The sequence below is a fragment of the Metopolophium dirhodum genome, chromosome 3 (assembly GCF_019925205.1).
Source record: "Metopolophium dirhodum isolate CAU chromosome 3, ASM1992520v1, whole genome shotgun sequence".
NCBI classification, from domain to species: domain Eukaryota; kingdom Metazoa; phylum Arthropoda; class Insecta; order Hemiptera; family Aphididae; genus Metopolophium; species Metopolophium dirhodum.
The window spans coordinates 8022498-8045851 of record NC_083562.1 but is presented as its reverse complement, the minus strand read 5'-3'; the positions used below and the strand labels follow the sequence as shown (position 1 = coordinate 8045851).

The 23354-nt window shown below is 27.7% G+C and overlaps 3 protein-coding genes across 3 annotated transcripts; all 3 read right to left on the bottom strand.

Moving 5' to 3' along the window:
- Positions 1-940: 940 nt before the first annotated feature.
- Positions 941-4292, bottom strand: LOC132942061 (serine-aspartate repeat-containing protein C). The gene is made up of 3 exons (XM_061010357.1): positions 3548-4292; positions 2825-3027; positions 941-1295 (listed from the first exon to the last, which is right to left on the bottom strand). Exons 1-3 carry the CDS (start codon positions 4146-4148, stop codon positions 1242-1244), a joined length of 858 nt encoding a protein of 285 aa, XP_060866340.1. The 5' UTR covers positions 4149-4292; the 3' UTR covers positions 941-1241.
- A 5872-nt stretch (positions 4293-10164) lies between these two features.
- LOC132941717 (probable methylmalonate-semialdehyde dehydrogenase [acylating], mitochondrial) lies at positions 10165-14777 on the bottom strand. Its single transcript, XM_061009867.1, has 12 exons — positions 14620-14777; positions 14411-14501; positions 12949-13086; positions 12440-12589; positions 12295-12373; positions 11996-12195; positions 11598-11765; positions 11262-11508; positions 10990-11171; positions 10623-10802; positions 10448-10546; positions 10165-10360 (listed from the first exon to the last, which is right to left on the bottom strand). The coding sequence occupies exons 2-12, from the start codon at positions 14432-14434 to the stop codon at positions 10259-10261; spliced, it is 1569 nt and encodes a 522-aa protein (XP_060865850.1). The 5' UTR covers positions 14435-14501; positions 14620-14777; the 3' UTR covers positions 10165-10258.
- A 3992-nt stretch (positions 14778-18769) lies between these two features.
- On the bottom strand, positions 18770-22720 carry LOC132941072 (protein KTI12 homolog). The gene is made up of 7 exons (XM_061008928.1): positions 22515-22720; positions 21424-21475; positions 21076-21128; positions 20792-20975; positions 20622-20733; positions 19988-20050; positions 18770-19858 (listed from the first exon to the last, which is right to left on the bottom strand). Exons 1-7 carry the CDS (start codon positions 22675-22677, stop codon positions 19631-19633), a joined length of 855 nt encoding a protein of 284 aa, XP_060864911.1. The 5' UTR covers positions 22678-22720; the 3' UTR covers positions 18770-19630.
- Positions 22721-23354: the final 634 nt, after the last annotated feature.

The window sequence follows — 23354 nt, the reverse complement described above, 5'->3', positions numbered from 1 at the left end:
CAATGGTATTATATCATTGAATTCAAGTTTAATACAATCCATTATACATTGACCCACTTGTAACCTACTATACAGCAGAGCGACATCCACTTACCCGCTTATTTTTATTTTTACTACAACCCTGGCTCCTAGGGCTAAAATACTGTGTCTCTTGAAAATCAAAGTGTGTCCTCTGAATGACAAATGTGTGTCAAATATTAATGTGTAGGTAAGTGGTATATAAAAGAGGGGGATTTTGGATGTTACAACCCCCACAGGTTGTTTCCTGAAATTGTGTCCCCTGAAATCAGATGTATTCTAGGCCCTACTACTACCTGTCTACCTATAGGTACCTGAATTTAATTTGGCATCTGATAAATTAACAGTGGGTCAATGGATTGTTATATACCGACGGATGAAAGATAGTTTGTAAAACGATTGTAGAAGTAAATATGTATTCGTTTTATTGTTACGTAAAACGGATTATCTAATAAAAAAAATAATACACCAATGGATATAGATTGGTAAAATTATAGTCTTATATTCCTATTAGAAAGTTCGTATCATATTAAAATGTAATTTAAGAAATATAAAATTTGGCAGTGCGTCGCAATAAATTATTTGGCAAGTTTTGAAAAACGGCCCTTTAGTCATTTTAGTAAGCTATACCAACCTTGAAAAATATGCGATGTTATTGCGACGAATGAGCATGAACGACTTTAATTTTTTTCAAAAATAATCAAAGGCCACGAAAACATGTTTATGATTTGCTCTAATATTTACCATTTACGGTTGACCAATAACGTATGTAGTGTAAAATTTATACATCAGTATTATTTTCTTACAAAACAATTATGATATCAAATGTTAAACTCAATAATAATATCGTTTTATGAGTATTCATAGTATAAAACCACATAACTCTTGTAAATTATAACATATTCTCCATACACTACAGCCATAGAGTATAATATATTTTATTATTATGCACGCAGTATATAAATTATGGAAATAAAACTTTAATGCAATAAAGCATATTTAAATGTTAATGTAGGTACTTATGTTAATGGGAGAACTGTAAACACAATAATCTTGGATTCTTGAAAATAAACATATTGTTCTTAACGATACATTTAAACATTTTCACAGATTTAATTATTTTTAATTACAGCTGTATGTACTGATGGAGTCGTGTACACAAATTCGATTTCCAACACATTTCGGTGGTCAAGTACACTAATAGACTTGTCATTGGCTTCAAACTACATATCTTTCAATAATTTCAACAAAACATCCTTCACAAGAGTAATTAATATCTGTAAAAAAAAACCATTAAATTAAAATTTAATACTAATATTCAGTATGAACCAAACAAATGTGTTGTTTTGGAATAATATATAGAAAAATATTGACAAACTCAAAAAATACCAGGTTAAAGCAACCAAAAGAGGGATTTTGACTAGTTAAAAATATAATTTTTATTAATTTTCAATTTGACTATAGTTTTTTTTTATAGTTATGTTTAATTAGTGATACTACCTATTATTTTATATTATAAATTTTAAATAAAGATGTATAAAATGTTCAGTTTTTTGGCTACCTGAGGCTTTTGAAAGTGTAACATATTCACAGGGTTTTACGGTAAATTGGTGTTGACTCAAATTGTAATAACAACAATATATATACAATAATATACTATTATAATAACTAAATATTAATAATATAATAAATACAATGTTTTGGCAAGAAATAATTCAACAAACCGTACTAACAGTAAAATAAAATACTCTAATAGCAATATAAAATAAATATATTATAATATTATATACAATAGAGTCAGTAGTAAGCACTAGTTCGAAATATAAAGCACATGTTGCTGTACAGTTATTTTTAATTTACCTAATTGATGACAATGCCTTCTTTTTACTATGGTCTACATTAAAAATTTCAAAAAATCTTTAAAATCGTTTTTTTTTAAGGGTTTTTTGAATTAATTTTTTTTAGATCACGGTAAAATGGAGCCTATTGGACATATATTAAATTAAAAAAAAAATCCACTATAATATCTGCATTAGGTACCAATATTTCGAATTCGAAATACTATAAATGATAGCGACCTTCAAATGAATTACCTAACATAATATACTCTAAATCATAAAATATACTGAGTAATATAGGCTGTCTGCCTTCGATCAAAATCATTTTTCATATACAAAGATTTCTCATTGAATTAAAATTCAACTCATACATTACAGTGACTCACACAATGACAAGGTACTCTTGACATATACTGTAGGTACCTACAGCAGAACTGTTACATATTTCTCTCTTTTTTTTTAACTAAGTTAATTTAATATTATTTTCCATATTGACTACTATAAATAAGCTTAAAAAGTATTATTTGTTAACTATTAACTTCCAACTAAACAATCTTGGGTTCACCTGACTTCACTTACCTCAAATAATTATTTTCAATACCTAACCACCCAACTTTGAATTAACAGCGATATATTATGTATAATGTATGTATGATATATGTATTATATCGTTATAAATTATAGGTTGAAATCACTGATTTATTTGTTAAAGTGTTTACGACAGTATATATTTTAAATACATTCAAAACCATACCAAACTATATGTGTCAACATGCTAACTATATAATTGTCTAAACGAAATCCTCGACATAGCCACACAGGTCTAAGATAATTTTTTTTTTTAAGTTATAATATTAATGCTTACACACACCAGTTAAAATATAATAAATATCGAAGAGAGGAAACCTAATATTGTTAATTCAAATCAGAAATTTCACGACTCATAAATGATAATTTAAAATTCTTACCTTATTTGAATCTGATTGTTTAGTTTTTTTTTTTTTTGAACTCTCCTTAATAATTTTACTCATGTAGTTCGTCAAATCTTCATTTGGATCTTTTTTGCCCTTGCTTGATTTATTACTTTTAGTGATGTTTTCAATTTTTTTTAAAAGTTTAGCATTTGATTTTTGTTTTAAATTCAAAGCAGCTGGTTTATATGGCTTCACACCTAAAACAAACATTAAAATAGTACAAGCAACAAATATAAAATGTATCTCAACGAACAAACTCGTTGTTTATTTGCCTAAATAATAGTTTTATAATGGAATCGTATACATTCGTACGACGTTTTACTTCGAATAAATTCTTACCAGAAATTAATGAAAATTGTTAATTATTCAGTTTATACAATAATATTCGCGTTTAGTTATATAAATATATAATAGTATTTCATTATTTCTCTATCGCACTCAATTAGTTTTACTAGTTCTTCTAATTTTAACTATATTAATATGTACATATTTTTCATAGAAACAAAATTATTTGAGATTGATTTGATTATACTATGAAATAAGTTATTATAAGTATATTCGTTCAATAATGTGAAATAATATTCCTCAATCCCAATGGGTATAAAAAACTTGATTTATGAAATATTTAGATTGGGTACAAAAACAAAAGAGTACTTACTAGTTACTTAAATACAATAATTGATTAAACTATCAACTAACGTAAATCAAATAAAATACCTGCGTCGAGGAATTTTAGGATATCCTTTGGTTTTCCTATGATGGTGGTCGTCGTAAATATTTGCATTTCCCCGATTTCATCGTCATTATTTATCTTATTTTTGATATCCTTGTGGTGCTCTTTATCATCATCTTCGTCGGAACCAGCATGATCTTCATATTTTTCACATTCTTCATCATCTTCATTTTTTTCCTCTTCTCCATCTTCTCCGTCATCGTTGTCTTTTCCATCGTCGTCATCGCCATCATCTTCATCGTGGTCACGGTGGTGATTCTTGCCTTTACCAGATTTTTTATTAGTTTTATGTTTCGAATGTTCTTCATAGTCGCCATTATCATCATCTGTAACAGTGGAATCTTCATTGTTGGTTCCCACACTATCGCCATCTGAATCACCCCCACCACTGGAATCACCACCACTTGCGTTGTCGGAATCATCATCAGCGCTATATTCATCAGACGATCCAGCTTCGGGCGAATTATCTTCATCTGAAGGGGCGGCTTTTTTTACGCATAACACGCCGTTTCCTTGGGGACCATCCTGGTATAAGAACGCTACACACACCACGGCCAATAACCACAGTTTACAGGCAATAGTCATCTTTTTGATTTTCGACTGTGCTATGTAATATTTTTGGGCTAGTGTCGAATCGGTTTCGTGTGACTGATATTGGTCCCAAATGTGCCAAATCCTTTTGGCTACTCGAATCGCAGTGGTGGCGATGTTTGTCACACCCAGATACACACGCACACACATACACATAAACACACTGACACACTGTGATGTAAATGAGAAGTAATTTTCTGTAGTAAAAAATTAGCATATATATTAGCATTCTATATAGGATACGGTTTTTGTTTTTATTTTAGCGAAAAATCATAAAATGTAAACTTCAGTAACACTTCAGTGTAAAAAATAAATTAAGAGAATATAAACGATGATAGGTAAAAGTGTTACGTACGACTATAACATATTTTGATAAAAAAAAAACGGTTGAAAGTAAAATCGAAATAGAGCGAAAATCAAAAATTGAATCAAACAATTTGCAATTAATATAAATATCTTGTAAGATAATCGACTTTTTAATATGACGTATAGATATAAACAGTAGAAATCCTCTTTAACGTTTCTGGAAAATTATCAAGTGTGCGCAATGAAAAATACAATTAATAATATTAATTTTTATATTAGTTGTATATAATATTTATGAAACAAATACACAATCATACAAAATATATTTGTTAGCTTTGTAGTTGAGTATAATTTAAGAATAATAACATTTGAAATGAAATGTTGGGCATAGGCGTAGTTTACCATACCCGTTCAACACCACAGAGTATGCCACTTGCCATGTACTTGTATTATACTGACTTAAGATATTTGTATCGTGTATATCGTGTTAATAAGTGATTTCTTTTACATATATTTTTATAATATATATTTTCGACGTTAAATTTATTATGATTGGAAATTAATAAAACAAAAATATTTAAACTGCAAACATAAAATGCTTCATTAAATTATATACACATTTAACTTGTTACTAACTACCTATCACGTATTGTATCTGTATGATATTATATTTAATGATTATTGATAAAATAACCAAATATTGTTTTTATAAATGTCTGGTATGCTGAAAAAATCTCACCCTATACATAATATTATAAAGTGTTAGATACTTAAAAAAAAACAGTAATGTGTGTGACATATGGTTCATTTAGAAAGAAGTTTTTGTTCATTATTCATTCGGTTATAATAACGTGTACCTACATAAAATGATTACAAAACACAATTGTATGAAATATAAACATAATACCAATACTATTATCATACACAGTACACACATCTTATTTTTTGCACATTTCAGTGCTTAGGTACTGTAAAAATGTATAAAAGTTCGTTTGTGTTTATTGTTTTCCGTAAGTGAAAATAAAAGCAAATATGTCATAGTACATGGACAGTATTGGGACCCAAAACTCTGTAATTAACAGACAATTAAAAAAGACTATAGTGTATATAAATTTAAGTTTTAACAAACTATAACTATGTAGAGGCAAATAAAATATATATAATCTAAGCCTATAAAATAAATGAATAAAGAATGAAAATTATTGTTTTTTGAGATTAAAGAAGTCTAAAATGATCAGTTTTGTCCGTAGGTACAACTTTTTTTTTAAATCCTTTAGAATTTATATTATCATGTACCTATACCAAATTTGTGTTATCATTTATATCAAAATAATTTAGTGAATTTTTTTAGCACATTAGGTATTCAGAATTTTTAGGGCATTAAAATCCCAGTCCTAGTAATAATATAAATAATGTTCACAATGTTCGCATGTGATCATACCTATAAGTTTTATTAAAACGATAATTTCGGTTTATAGGTAGGTATACGAGTCGCGTTGGACTTCGAGAACAATAATATGAATGATTCAAATAAACTTTTTTACTTAGTCGATAAAATAATTATATTTTTTAATATTGTTTTTTCTTTATAAGATAAATGTGGCGGCACAATTAATGTATTTTTTAAACTTCTTTCGATATTATATTGTCATATAGATAGGATTACAGCAAGTGGGTTGGGAATACATAAAACAATAAGCATGCATGAATAAATACTCGTATATATAGGAGTACAGTGGCGCAGATGTGGTCTGTCTGGTAAAAAGGGCACGGGACGCTAACACAATTTAAAGGGCAAATAACAAACATTTTTGGGGCTAATTTATAACATGTAGATTGTTTATATAACATTAATATATTTTATTTTGTTTTAAAAAATATTAAATATTGAATATACGTAGGTATGTTAAAAACATAAATAAGTTCAGAAGTTACAACAATCTTTCAATAAAAATTGTACCTACAATACATATTATAGATCACTAATAATTGTAAGTTGGTAACGATCTGCTGTTCATTAGGTGTCTAGAGTTTTCAAATATATAATAAATGATATATTAGGCAAATATATTTTAGGACAAGGTATGTTGTAGCATCCCAGCATCCCAGCCAGTCCGCGCCTGCAGTGGCGCCGAACACGAGTATCAACTGGGGAAAATTCCCCAGAACTATTTATGGGTCGGTCAGGTGGGTGGGTGGGTGGATGATAATAAGTGATCGGTCATTAGTGGTATTTAATATTTAAAGGCAGTATATCGTGATTATAATGCATTATTCGAGAGGAGCTAACCATTTTTTTTAAGTAGGTGATGGGTCTAACACTAGAATTTTTTCCCAATAACATGAAATATAGATCGGCGCCACTGTAGGTATACTTACTAGCGCGATATAGTTTCCATCGTTTATAGCTCAAAACACTTTTCCAACATTGGCTGGGCGTTAACAGTAAAAAAATCAATACATTTAAATTCGCTTTGGAAATTTGTCATATAAGAAACGCGAAGTACCTATCCCATGAAGTGTAAAGTAATGTTTCGTATAAAGTTTTTCGATTATTACAGGCATTAGTCGAAAACGTGCAGTTGATGGCGTAATCAGAAACTTTTTATATTATTCACCATTAAATGTCTTACCAAACATACAATTTGAGAAACAGTCCCAACTTCCTATAGTATTATAATATTTATTATATTTTATGTTTTCAAATATATATTATTATTATGCATTCATATATATAATATGCGATTAATACTTATCCCACTCAAATCTCATTAACGTCATCAAAATATACAGTACCTATTATACTAAAAATTATGAAACTTCTACCGATAAATTAATGCAAGTGCCTACTCACGCGATAAAAATAAAGAAAAAGTAATAACTCATCGAAATCGGTCGAGGGGTTGGAGCGAGCTGTTTAATATTTATATAATGCCTATATTAAATACCACTTATGTCGTGGGGGATATCGCAAATAAGAAAACAAAGGTAAATAATATACTTCACTCCTTCGAGTAGTTCCTATATAGAGTTTATAGCAGTGCGGGCGTATACATCGCACGTATATACGTTACCCACAAGTCACAACCCGCTTATATATTTATTTGTCCCCCCAAATGTCGGTCATTAGTAATTAGTGCTAATTTTTATATTCTGCGTGGTACTAAGCAATAGTCCCCCCAAAAAATTTAAACAATTTGCGCCTATAGGTATAGGTATCCATTGTTGTATTTCCCGACTTCCGGTGTAGATATACATTAAATTTGTGTCCGTTGTGTATACGGGGTAAGAGCAGTAACATGCGGACAGGTACCGTTTGTCTAGAAGCGACAAAAAGACTTTCCAATTCCGTTATACGTGTAGGTACATAAAACAAAACGATACACCACGAACCTCAAACATAAATAAATACTGTGTCGGCCCGCACAGGGAGTGCAGATAAATGCCTACAGAACACATCAGACTGCATTGGCCAATGAGGACATTGAACGAGACATAATATTTACATAATATTATTATTGCTGTATACGGCTATAGTCATAGTAGTAAATATCTTACATTCAAAATTTGCCGAACTTGCTCAATAAGCGAAAAACAGCCAAGAACTCATTTTACGCGTGGGCAATGCCAGACACCGAAATACATTTGAATTTCTCATCAACATTGGCACTATCCCAATTATTTCAACAACTACGCGGTCTGGAAAATATAATTTTTATAATGTAGGTATAAGTATATTACTATATTACGTATAAATATATTATGTACCTACCTACCTACAGACATAATATTATATTGTAAGTTATAATGATATAAATTTTACCGAGACATTAAAAAACGATTAGGTAGCTCAATAAAAACGCAAAATTATCGTAATAATTTTGCAAACCCTTAAACAGACGTTTTTATAACTTATAAGATTAAATCTCTTTAAATGTTTAAAACAATACGGAATGCGACGCGCCGTATTTGTATTTCACGAGTCCCCGTGGAATCGTATAAGCTTATTTTACGACGCAGAAGAGCGTGAAAAATGATCCCAAATTAAACTTATGGATTACCTATAATTTATTATGTATAATAAATTTTATTCAACACAGTCTGTAACTAGTGACTTATAATTAATTACCAGGGGCGACGCTACACTTGGGGCAAGTGCCACTCCAACATTTGATTTTGCCCCTTCTTTGCCCCCCCCCCCCCTATAATTTAATGTAGAACATTAAATAATTTTTAATCTAATCTGAAAATGCATTTTGTTTTGAGCATTTTATTAAATACTATCCTAATAATTTGTAATTATTTATATTCATTTAATACTAATAAGTAATAAATAATGCCTAATGGTATGTTGATATTTAGATATAATCATAATAATTAAATAAAATAAATAATGCATTTATTGATTTTTATTTTAATAGGTAATACCAATTAATTGCGATTTAGACACTTAAAAATCCCTCTCGGTGACTGTATTTGTTATATAAAACAAATTATAAGTACTTTAGGTTATACCTTATACGTATTTTGGATTCCATTATGTTAAAAATATGTAAGTAAATAATGACATTTTATTAATTAAGTAATTATTTAATTTTTTTTTTTTTGATTATTTAGAAATATAGTATATTATACCCAAAACATTTTTAGCAATACTTTCTGAGTATATGATATAAGCAAATTAGTGGGTAATCAAATAGCAATACATAAATGCCCCACCAGAAAAAAATTTGCCCTTGTATCACCTCCCCCCCATAATAAAAAATACCTGGCGCCACCACTGTTAATTACCATTACCAACTGATGTGGATCCGGGGGAGGGGGCTAAGAGGCTTTAGGTATACCTATAATACCTTCAGTTCAGGTGACTTTAACCTGCAAATGAGGTGACTTGGAACATTTATTATTTATTGTTTAAAAATAAATAGTTTTAAAAAAATTTTGGTTCAGTCAGTATAGGTAAACATATAACAAGTAGTATGTACTTTAATATAGGTACCTATATTCAATAATAACAGTTGAATTAATAAAAAAGTGGTTAAGTGGATGTCACTCTGCTGAACAGTAGGTCACAAGTGGGTCCTTGTTATGGATGATGTTAACAAATTTGAATTCAATGATATAATATCATTGTATACAAAAAACAATTTTGAGCGGAGATGGTTTGTCAGCAAAGGATATTTTATAATATTATTTATTAATATAATACGGTAGCCAATAAGATGAATTTATTTAAGGCGCCCGGTGCCGATGCCATTCTGTTCTGAAAAATATACTCTGCGGGAATAACGATACCGCCTTGTAGAATCAACCAAATTTCATTTTTTTTTTTTAATTGCTAGAGGGAAATGTTCTACAGTCGGTATCGATCTTTGTTTTTCAATGTTTTATTCTCAAACTTTATAATATGTCTAAAAAAATACAAGATAAAAAGCATCTTTTACAATTTTTTTAATACAATTCATTGAAATAAAATACAAAACCAGAGATCGATGCTGGCTGTAGAAAGTCTTCTTCTTTCAGATAAAAAAGTAGTCATCAAAATCCGACAATTCTACAAAGCCTGAAAGATATTCCCATAAGGTCATTTTTTTCGATTTAATACACCCTGAATATATAATACTAGAAAACTTGGTAATTAGTATTGTTAGGTAATTTGTGTGTTTAGACATCATATTACTGTCATCAAAATATTTTAAAAAAATTGTACTTTACATTTTTTTTTTTTATTAAAAATTATAACAACAAAAACAAGATTATATATTAAACTCTATAAAATATCAGACTTATGTTAAAAATTATCGCATCACAGGCATAGAAACGGCCGCTTTGGTGTCTGTGGCATCAGATTCTTTCCAAAGTTGTGTAACTGTTTTCAATTCCGTAAAAAAGTGGTAACCCTTAAATAAAATCACAAATCATAATATGAGGAAAATGTTATGCATCACATTCCTGAATAATTTTAAATCAAAAAAAATAACACATACTTGTTTGCCATAGAAATGATTTTGTCCCAAAAATGAGCCTCGTGTACCAGTAAATGAAAACATTGGCAATGGAACTGGGATAGGAACATTTACACCAACCTAAATGGAATATAAATATATATATATCATTATTACATGTGGATATAATTCCAGAATAAAATTACAATACGCTTACATTTCCACATTGGACTTCGTGAGTAAACTTTCTAGCTGTTGCTCCATTTGTAGTAAATATAGCTGTACCATTACCATATGGATTTGAGTTAATTATGTTCAACGCTTCATCCAACGTATCAGCAGTCAAGCACACCAACACCGGTCCAAATATTTCTTCTGTATAACATTTCATATGTGGCTATATTGTACAAAAAAAAATGAAAAAACCAACACATGAGTAGTTAAAAAGAAATCTAACCAAGAAAATAACAAATAACCTAAATTTTTTATAAGAGAACACCCACTTCACAGGAATACTTTTTCAAAAAAGTAGGGTGATAATGGATTAAGTTCATCATAAATGTTATTGCAATATCGGTTGTTACCTTCACGTCTGTGAGAATAGTTGGTCCAACAAAATTTCCTTTTTCATAGCCCGGCACACTTATGTTTCTTCCGTCCAAAAGAATTTTAGCTCCTTCATCAATACCAGATTGGATTAAACTGTGAATTTTATTTTTTGCTTCTGGCGATATAACTGGGCCAACATCAGTATTAGGAACATGACCTTAAATGTAATTATAATGAATTTATAACAATTATAAATAAATAGTAACTAAAACAAAAACTAATACATAGATTCCTTCAATTTACTTACCAGCATTGACATTTAAATTTTCAGCACGACTCTTCAATTCGGGAAGCCAATTCTTGGCATCACCAACAAACACAGCCGTACTTAATGCCATACACCGTTGTCCAGCTGCTCCAAATGCAGCTCCAACTAATGAATTTAACATGCTAGTCTTGTTTGCATCAGGCATTATTACACCATGATTTTTTGCACCCATATTGCTTTGTACTCTTTTACCATTTTTAGAACCTCGAGTGTAAATATGTTCACCCTATACACAATATATAATACTATATTAGCACTCAATATAACCTTTGACAAATGTAAAAGGCTATTATATATTATATAACTACTAGTTACCGCAGTGTTTGCACCAACAAATGAAATTGCTTTAATGTCGGGTGCATCACAGATGAAATTCACTGTGTCTACACTGCCATGAATAATGTTCACAACACCAGGTGGGCAGCCAGCTTCCGACAACATTTCAACAAGCATCATACAATTGCCAGGTACTCTTTCTGAAGGCTAATAATAATTATAAAAACATTTTTAATATTTTTTCATTTAAAATATTACCATTAGTTATATTTAGTTACCATTAGTTACAATCAATAATATAACTAATAAAAACTTAGGGGTTATTAACTTTTTTTTATTGCCTAAACAAACTAAATGATTTACATTTTTTTTAACAGTCAATAATCTTAAAAAAAATAATTGTTTGGCTGATGTCAGATTAACAAACTCTTATTAACCTTGATAACAAATGTATTTCCACAAGAAATAGCAACAGGAAACATCCATAAGGGTATCATTGCAGGGAAATTGAATGGAGCAATACCAGCCGTCACTCCAAGAGGCTCACGATAGGAATGTATATCCATATCAGTAGCTACTAACGGTAATGATTCACCCATGATTGAGCTGGTAAAATTGCAACAATTTTCAACAACCTCTAGAAAACATAAATATAATTATTTAATTGACATAATTCTATGCTTGCGATTAGTGTATTACAATGAAATAAAAGCTTATAAAACATAGTAAATCTTACGCAGTCCACGAGTTACATCTCCTTCTGCATCAATCAATGTTTTCCCTTGTTCCTTGGTTATATTCTCTGATAATTTTTTCTGAAATTAAATTTAAAAATATTTAAAATTAATAAATGATGCTAAACACTATCAAAATAAATTTACCATATTAGCCTTGATGATTTCCTGATAACGAAACATGATTTGTTGTCTTCTCATCACAGAAGTTTTTGACCACAATTTATAAGCTGCTTTGGATGATTCTACTGCGTGTTCCATTTCACTTTGTGTACATTTTGGTACTTTAGAAATAACCTAAGAAAGTTGATTAAAAAATAATATGATGGAAATACAGTAAAGGCTCGCTTATCCCGACATCGCCAGGCATTCTGTTAATCCAGACCAACAGTACAAAAAAAAATGTGTCAATAATTTTCAAACCGATTGTAATTTTGATTGTAAGTGCATATTTATTTTTTTCGTTTTTAAAATTTGTAAACAAGCTATGTAGATGGTTATTTTAAGTATAAGATCCAATACATAATGATATCAGTAGTCGGCTCAAAACATGTTTCCCGGGTTTCAGTTAATTTTGTTTAAACCAGACAGGGTCTATACTATTATATTTTTTTAATAATCATTCATAATTATATTAATAAAGTAAATAATATTACTTCATTTGTAGCAGGATTATGTACATCAATCCAATCATTTGTTTTTGATTCAACAAACTTTCCATCTATGTACATTGGAACTTTTGGAATGGCACTGCATGTTGCATTAAACCGAATTGCTTGTTGAAATACATTTTTCTGAAAAAAATATTTATCAAATATTAAATGATATTTATTATTGTTAGATTTTAATATTGACCTCTTTCACTTGTTTTTTAATGATATATAACCTCTGCTCTTAGATAAGATAAAATAATATAACTGTAAAGATAGGTACCTACCTATTTCGAACAATTATTGTAGATAAAAAAGGATTACATGTGATATACTATTAAGTATAAGCTAATTAGGTAGGTTCTAAAAATATATGAGTATGATAATTTTTTCTTGTTTCCATGTATGTAATATAGTAATTATATTAATCCTAAAAATGTTAAAACAATTTTAGATTTATAGGTAGGTACTTAATTAACAATATTATATATTTATTTTTATTACTACCTACACTAATGATAAATAACATAAAGATATTAATGTTTTAAGTATTCATAATTCAAATATAGGTATTATAGAGCTCATTCGTACAATAGTATGTACCTACAATTAATATAGAAATAATAAAAATGTGTAAGCTGAATCCTAAAATAAAGGTATTGTTATAGAAATATGAATATTTTCTTTTTTCAGTTTTCAATTTTATAATAATATCATTAGTAGTAAGTGCTATGTAGTAGGGACCATGTTCTAAAAACCAAATTAAAGTTAGATATTATCGTGAAAATATAAATCCTTTAATATTAATCAATAACATCCGTTAAAACCTGTAAATAATTTATAATTAAGTGGTAAATGTCAAGTAGCATAAGATATGTGCATAATAAATATGATAAACATCAACAATTATTGTAGTAATACTTATTGAAACAAATGCAAAATAAAAAAAAATACTAAGTGACTCTTAACAATAATTAATTACTTAATAAAAAAAACTATTTAAGTATTTTATGCTGGAAATAATATTTTATGAATTGATAAAATAGTAATAAATAATAATTGATCAAAATTCTAAACAAGTCAATCTCAGTTTTTATTCTATATAATATGATTACCTACTCAATAGTTACATAATACAAAAAAAAATATATATGATATATAGTTAAAGTAGTGTTATAATTATTGGACACTTTACCCAAGCCGTCAAGCCTTATTGTATTTTCTATAATACAGATTGTAAATATTCATTTTTTATCAACAAAAAAAAAATCAATAATTTGTATTAGGTAGTTAGGTTTGTAATATTTGAAATGAAAACAGGTAAGTACGTCAGGCAAATTACTAGCGACAACCACTTATTGTAGTAAACACATTCAACATGAAGGGTTTTTATATCCACAAATGATTTGACAGTCATTTTAACGCTATATAATATATTTTAATATTATTAAATCAACTAGATTATTACTTTTAACATGTTGGACCGGATCATGTTTGCTGACGATGATGTACAGACGTCACTGGTATGTAACTTAATATAATAATATGTTATGGTTACCCTGCGGACAGAAGGAAAATATGAATTCAGTGAATGAGTAATATTAGAGGATGCAATAACACTAAATGTTGAGAAAAATGTCTTAATTCTTAAGAAAACTTAAATCACGGAATACTTACTACAACACTAGCAAGCCAACACTAAGCCACTAATCTTAGATTAGTCTTCTAACGTGAAGACCACTTCGGCAAGTGGCAATTGCGGTGATAACTGATGACGCCTGCAACAGGTATGTGTACTGATACTGATCGGCAATCGCAGTCAATGGACGTCATGTAGCGCCACCACAGAATAGATTAAATCAGAATGGACACTTCTGCCGCCTGAAAAACAGTCCGCCATATTGAATGCAAGCACCAGATTGACCACAAACTGAATATTAATGTTTTTTCAATTTTATGTTGCTTACGGTGACACTGTTGTAACGATGTTTACAATTTACTTTCCAATCTCCTAACCAAACATTTTATATTTTACCGCCGTTGTTGTTGTTTGGATGTCGCGGCTTTTTGTACCTTATTATATGGTTTTAAAAATTTTTGACTGTAATTTTCAAGTTTACTGAATTGTTCACTTGCATTACTGTGTAACTTTGTTAATTTATTCACAATGGAGTTTATTGTTAATAAACGGGCCAAACAGTATTCAAAATGTTGTTTGATCAATTGTAAAAGCCATCTGAGTATTTCATTTTTTTTTTAATCAAATTTCTATCAAGTAGTTATTGGCGATCATAAACTTATCAAATTGATCTATATTCCGCTCATCTCATCTGAAAATACTTATAACTTCTTAACAGAAACTTGATTTAAAAAAAAATGAAATACTCAGAGAATATGATTATAAAAATGTATGGTCTCAATTAAAAATGTAAAAAGTTTACAAATTATAACGTTAATAGCAGGTACATAAAAATAATATTTTGTTCAGAAATGTTATAAAATTACATCAAATTATATAAGGTTAATTTAAGGTAAGTTTAAACTTTTTCAAATAATCAGTGTTAACACAATTTATGGATCACTCGGTATTATTGGAATATAAAAAGTCATGTAAAATATTATTTTTCACAATATGATATTAAAAATGTATGTTGACTTGTAAAATAGAAAAATACTTAGAATGATAAAAAATTGTAAAAAGTATTTTTATAGATTTTAAAGAAGATATTAAGAAGACAAACAATTGCATTTTTTAAATATCTGATTTTCTTAATTGTATTCAATTTTGAAATAAAAATAACCTATTATTATTATTATTATTATTACTACTAAGTAACTCTTTTTATTACTTGTTTATAAAATAAATTATTACTCAATGATGAATTATGTTTTATTTGTATCCTAGAAGTGTGTCACCTATATTCTTTAATTATATCAAATTAGTGTATATTTTTTTAATTCATTAAAATCTATTATTGATTTATAGTTGTGTTACATTTGGTTTATACCAATATTATAATTATATAAAATATAGTACAGAAAAAACCAGTATTTTACCACATAAACTATTGAATTTATTTTGAATATTATATATTTATGTGTAATACATTTTAACATCTTGTTGGATATTTATGAGTTAATCCAAATCTCAATAACGTTACCAAATTACCAAATATGGTATTTAAAAAGAAAAGAAGAATATTAAATAATCTGTTAAATATAAATACAAATATCTTGAAATTTGAATCATACATTCTAAAACAGATCAGTATTTTGATGCATTGATCAGCTTTTTAGAACAAAACCCATAATGGAACCGTTAAATTTATGATATTGCTGAGTTAAAAGTGTTTCTATTCAGCCCGTCTTACAACATAATAACTAGAGACCGGATTCTCGTGCAATTGCAACTTTTTTTCCTTTGCTTTAAAACATAAAAAAACAAATTATAAATCCGAATCATGAGAAGTAGATTAATTTAAACGTAGTTTTATTTTGCACGTAATTGCAAACGAAATTGCACAAAAGATTTTAATAACAGTATTCATAATTACAAATATGAATAAATAAAAATAAAACTTATAGCTGAACTATTGTATAGTAAGAGGTAAATTTAAGATTTTTTTTTTGGGCAACACTGACGTATGCATTCAATATGGCGGACCTTCTTATCAGCTTCCCATAAGAATAATGTAATTTTTTGAGATGTGACCATTCTGATTTAATCTATTCTGTGGCGCCACCTTACGTCGACGACGTCAATGTGGACTCATGTAGTGATATAGAGGGGGGTTGATATAATGGTACCAGTCGGTCAAATACTCAAATATGTATCCACATTTTAAATGTTTAATAATTCAATATTGATTAATATTATTCACCAAATAAAAATTGATAATTATAACCATCACATTATGTTATTAACATTTTTTTTCAACTTCGGGTCATTTAACTAATAAAAAAGGGCCCGTATTACAATAATCGATTACGCTTAACCCACTGATATTGTTACAATAGCAGTCGAAAAATTTTAAAAATACATAAGCACAATTTGTTTTTATAAGAATTTAAAGTTCAATTTTCGAAAAAATGTAATAATTTTTTTGTAGTAAAAATGTATAAAATGTTCAACTTTTATAGCTAAGGATTGAAAATTTAAAACAAGGCTCCACGTTAATAGGTTATATAAAAATTATTTTATTCACAATAATTTCATCAAATATACTTGGTAATATCCAGTCTTGTTAAGTATTCAAATACTTGTATTTAAATACTTTTAAAATACTTTTTAATCAATGTATTTTAAATACTTAAAAAATACTTTTTATTTGTATTTTTATTCTAGAATACTAAATACTGTTTTTAATTCTCGTGGTCTAATCCAAATTCTAATTACTAGTATTTTGGAATGTACTATTTTAAATTTTGTTTCAACAATATTATTTTAAAATTTTTCTAACTTCTGACAATTTATAAATAAGGTTTCGCCAAAATAAAACAGAATAACTAAACACTGAAACCCTTGTCGGCTCCTCACTCCCATATTATACCATGGCATATACACGAGTACAAGACACTGACCACCACTGGCTGGATTGGTATTTATCTTGATCCTTTAAATATCTTTCTTCTTATTTAATGGGTGGTACTGTGGAAGTAGTTTATAATTTAAATACAAGTTTTGGTATTCATGTTATTGAACTTTTTTTTTATCAAATTTATTTTAATTTGTACAATCTGTATAAAATATTTTTACAATATAAGCACAATAGATTCACGATAGGGATTGGTTGGCTTGATTAAAGAAACTATTCAATATAAGTACTTCATGGCGTGGGTAGTATTGGTTAGTCGGATTTTTATTGAATTGATTTAATTAATGATAATTAATCATTTTTCGATTTTTTCAATAGTTATTTAATGCCACGGGAAAAACCAACCACAAATTTAAAAAACCGCTAAAAATGGGATTTTAATTTCTAACGCTTTGATTATCACCATAGAAACGAATAAAAATAATGATTTTATTTACTTTGTACACTGTCACTGATACTAATGATCACTTACTATACTCACACATTTATATAACCCGCCTGCACACTGCACACACATAGAATCGGGCATACCTACCACATACGAGTATCGACAGTTGCCTAGGTATATTGAACTAGCTACTTAAAAACGGTCAGAATCGTACTATATGGCACTATAAAATACCAATCGCCAGTGTCTCTAGACGTAAAATGTTGTTCCTAGAAATCGGCAAAAATCATTTCAAAGTTCTAAGTCAAACCCCCGTAAAAATAAACCCTATAATCGCCCCTCGCGACACTCAGATAGAGTATTTAAACAACTCTTCAAAAAATATTAACTCGTGAAAATATTAAAAAGTTGCATTCATCAATTTTATTTTTGTATGAATGGATTATTCAGATTTCAAACACTTTATTAGGTACACCTATCTATTTTTTTGTAGTATCTAATCTACAATATATTCTACAATTTACAATGTTCCGTGACTTAATTACTCGTAATATTGTATTTCATGTAATACTAACTTTAAAGTTTGTATTTGTGTGCTCTTATTTGGTACAGAGTATAGGTAGGTACTTTTTTTGAAGTAGGTACTCATATTAACATACAATTTCATATTAAATATTATTGTTTCAATGATCAACTAGTTTAGAACAATTTATTTTTGAAGTATTTGGCTATGGGCTTACACTGAAATTAATGTTTATGAGTTCAATTAAAACTACTGACAACACAATAGGAAGAAGGAACATAGGGTCATGTTCCCCCAGCAATGTTGTGTAATAAAAAATTACACAACTTGCTACGAGATTCAGATTTTTCATTTACTGGACAGGATTGTGTGATGAAATTAAATACAATACATTCGGAAATAATGTTTATAAAAGTACCTAGTCAGTTAACACTTGACATGAAATTTGATTAATTACCTATATTATAAGCATTTAAAATTAACAGTTAATAGATTCTTATATATCATAATAATTGTCAATTAATATTCATAAAATCATAATAATTGTCTATGTAATTTAATAATATACACTGGAGTATCTGCAAAAATATTCCAAGTACCTATTTGTAAAATAATAAATAATATTAACAAATAATAAACTTATACATTTATAACTCACAAATGTATACGACTTTAGTACAAATGGAATAAAAAAATATGTAGTTTATAGAATTATTATTTATTAACAATACAAACAATCAAATATAACCATTGATAATAAATAGTTTAGTACTAAAATACTGAACACTAATTTATTAAAATCAATGATATAATGTAATGTAAAATAGGTGTTAGGATGAACATATTCAATTTTAAATAAATTGCAAAGCAGTTATTTTAGGTTATTTACTATAAGGTCAGAGAAGTGAAACAAATTAGTTAATGCAGTTGTCAATTCAATATTTAAAATTCTGGGTGAAACACCATAGTAAAACTTTAAGTGGTGAATATCAACCTACATTACTTGGTCCCAAATCGTCCTCACATATATCCATCCATTCTATTGGAATACATTTTGTGCATGCCATGCTCCTCACAGTGAGGAGGCAAATATAAAACAAAATGCTAATATGTCATCATAATTCTGTAATCCTATGGTCTTACCTACTCCAATGAATAAATAAATAATAATAATAATTTTTTTCAACAAGTAACAGACTTATTCAGGAACTGTATAAACATATTAACAATATTTGTTTGGTCATTTGTAATTGAAACGTGGCTTTTGGCATACGATAAAAACTGTTTCCTAGACTTTGCAAGCTGCACTAATGAGATACTCTTATCCAATTTGTTCAGATATTTCCCTTCATAATCGACTAATTCAATATTCTCTCCTTCCACGCCTTGTTTCTTCAACTGTATAATTGACTGTAAAACACAGAGTAAGAAACAAAAAAAAAAACTATTATTAATTAATATAAGGACTATAATAATTGTCTTAACTTATTTTTTGATTAAATGTTTACTAATATTTACTTAAAAAAATGTTATACTTACGTTAATTACTTCTTGTGTTTTTTGATCTAAATCATACAAATATGAACTTGAATTTAATGGCGCCTGTTAAAAATAAAAATATAACACAACATAATTAAAATAATTCTAACAGAACTATAAGGTTGATGACAAGTTTCATTTTCTTAATCTGTTCAATTTTGTATGAAAAATCAAATTTTCATAATTACACAATACTTTAAAGTAAATTAAAAAAAAATTCTAAAAATTTCAAAAAAACATTCCTCATTATTAAGAAAATTACTTGATTAAAAAGTTAATAAATATTAAATAATAATAGTTAACTGATTAATATTTTATGTTTAAACTTTAATTTTTCAACATTTAAGAACTGGGTAGTTAATTAATTTTTAAAAAAATAAGAAGAATAAGTCAAAAATATTTAATTTTATTATTTATGTAAATACTTAAAATGGAAATGTTTTGTGTTTGGTAGTTGACATGACAAACTTTATAATATTCATAATGCTATTTATTTGAATAATAAAACTAGATGAAAATATTATTAAAAATTAGGGTTGAAATTGGCTTTAAAACATTAATGTTATTTTAAAATATTAACAATTAAATAATTTATTAATATTATAGATTGAGTTCTACATTCCTATATCCTTACATTTATTGTCGATTGATTTGGTACAGGAGCAGCGACTTCAAAAATTGCTTTTCGGATTTCTTCGGCAGGCAAAGTGTCATCCAATTGTAAATTTATCAATGGCGAATCCCATCTAAATACATATTCATCCTATTTAATATACATAACTAAAAATATTTTACTTAACTAACCTATTTGAATGATTTGGTTCTTCATATCTCATAACAAGATCATTAAATGTTTTCCTTACATATTTTTCTTGTTCAGTTCTGTTTTCATTTAGCTCCCAAGCTTTTTCAGTTGAAATATCACACACAACTAAGCACTTTGGTGTACTCAAACTTTTAGAAGAACAATACAATTCATATCTAAATCCTAATAAATTAAAAGTTTCAAATTACTAACATTTGACTTTACAATATTATTATTTATAAATAAATAAAAATACAAAATAAACATTATACAGTTTACATACCTTTAATAAAATTTCCAGAATCCAATATTACAACATTTTCTTTTGTTAAACTCCTACAAACAGTTAAAAAAAATAATTACACTATGGCGGGATTGAGCAACAATGAGTAAATGATAATTGGAATTGAATTTTATTGTGACTCAATCAAAATTCCTACAATTGAGTTTGTAACATAAATTATCATTAGGTAGGTACATAAATATATCCACAGAACAGTGTTATAACTTATAACTAACTGATTCAGTTTATATGAATACAGATCAAATTCCTTGAATTAATGTACCATTATTCATAACATTAAATACAAAATAATAATATAGTATTATAATATAGTATTCATAAACTAACTTTAAGGCATCAGAATGCAATTTTGACCGGAGATCTTTTTCTTTCTTCATTTCTGTAAATATTATTACATTTAATTATTTACATGGATTAATATTGCAAGTCAACAAAATATATATTTATAATACTAATTAATACTAATACAATTATTTAGTATCCAAATTACTGACTCATATTATCTTAGAATATTTTATTTTGTCACAGATTTAGCAAACCTGATGAAAAAAACAAATTTACAATTTAAAATCAATGCCAGCATTGGTCAATGGTATCTAATAATTTACTAATACCCATCTATATTCTAAAACAATAATGTAAAATGATGTATTATCTTTATTATATATCTAAAAATATTGTGTCACGTGTTTGTCCGGGATAAACTCCGAAACTACAGGACCGATCTTGATGAAATTTTTACACTGTATGTAATTTGGTACAACTTAAAAGATAGGCTAATTTAAAAAGGGAGAGGACCAACCCCGGGAGGTGCTCAAACGGGAATTTTGAGATTTCAGATATTTTGTTTATTAATAGTTGCCATGAGTGACGTGGTATAAAATGATTCGTTCTAGAAATTTCAATCCAGAATTATAGTGAATCATTTTAATTCGTTGCCACGAGAACAAACAAACCATTTATTATATACATCAACGATTTGTTATTGTACATATACATATTCAATCAGTATTATTATTATGCGTCTATAAGCAATGATGGGTTTTTAGCTATATAATAATAATAAAAAAAATAAAAACAATTTGCTTTACTTTTTAAATATTAATTGGGCATGTTTGTTGATCTTTTGTCAATATACATATATATAATATATACAAGATCTGATAAGTGGTTCCAGAGTTTAGTCTGTATAGTTATAGTCTGTGTATTTATATAGTTATATATATATATAAATTAATGTTTGTGGGTAGATTAGACCTCTGGGAAGAAGATAGGTTAAGATAAATTTTGAACACCATACTCCGAATATTAAAAAACGAATTGAACAAAGCTAAGTCATATAGAGTTGATACATTTAACAGGCAACGAAGTGCACAGGATCAGCTAGTATTATTATAAATTAATTAATTTATAATTACCTAAATACAAAACATTCTTGTCTATATTCATATTTGATATAATTTCGTTATCCGATATTAAGATAACTTCTCTGTGCTGTTGCTCCGTAAAAAATTTTTGAATTTCACGAGCTCTCGTCGTTTTACCACTACTCGGTAAACCAACCATCAATATTAAAGGCATTTTTAATAGCAAGAAAAATTTTAACAAACAGAAAACAATAAAATATCATATAAATTTTACACAATCGTGTTTGTAATTTTGTATTTATTTTGAAAATTTGAAATTTGAATACAATTGATAAAATAATAAATAACGTTATCAACATGGTTGTGACAGTGTGACCATAGACCATAGACCTATAAACTAAACCATTTTTTTTTTCAGTCTTTTTCTTTTTAATAAAACTTTATTTGTTAGGTAAAAATGCTTGAAAATCGAATACAAGGCTCCTATTAAAATATTAAAAATATTAAAAAATGTTTTTTTTTTGTAAGCATGTAATTTCATCAATTTTTTTGTAATACAAGATTACTCATTAGTTTGTCTACCTTTATCAAAAAAAAATGTCCACAAGCAAATCAAATTAAATTTTCATGAGCGTTTTTACAAGATTGGATATTCACTCGAATTGTCGTCTAACGATTTTGTAAATACATGAAAATTTTACTAAATGTTTATATTTTCATTTTCTATACACCATACAATCTTGAAAATATTTTGACTCTTTTTAAGCTTTTTACGGACATTGTCAGTTTTCAACTTTTTTAGTTTTTTTTTTCTATAAATATCAATAAAATTTTATTTGTTTTGTAAAAAAGCGTGAAAATGTAATGCAAGGCTCCTGATATAATGTTACA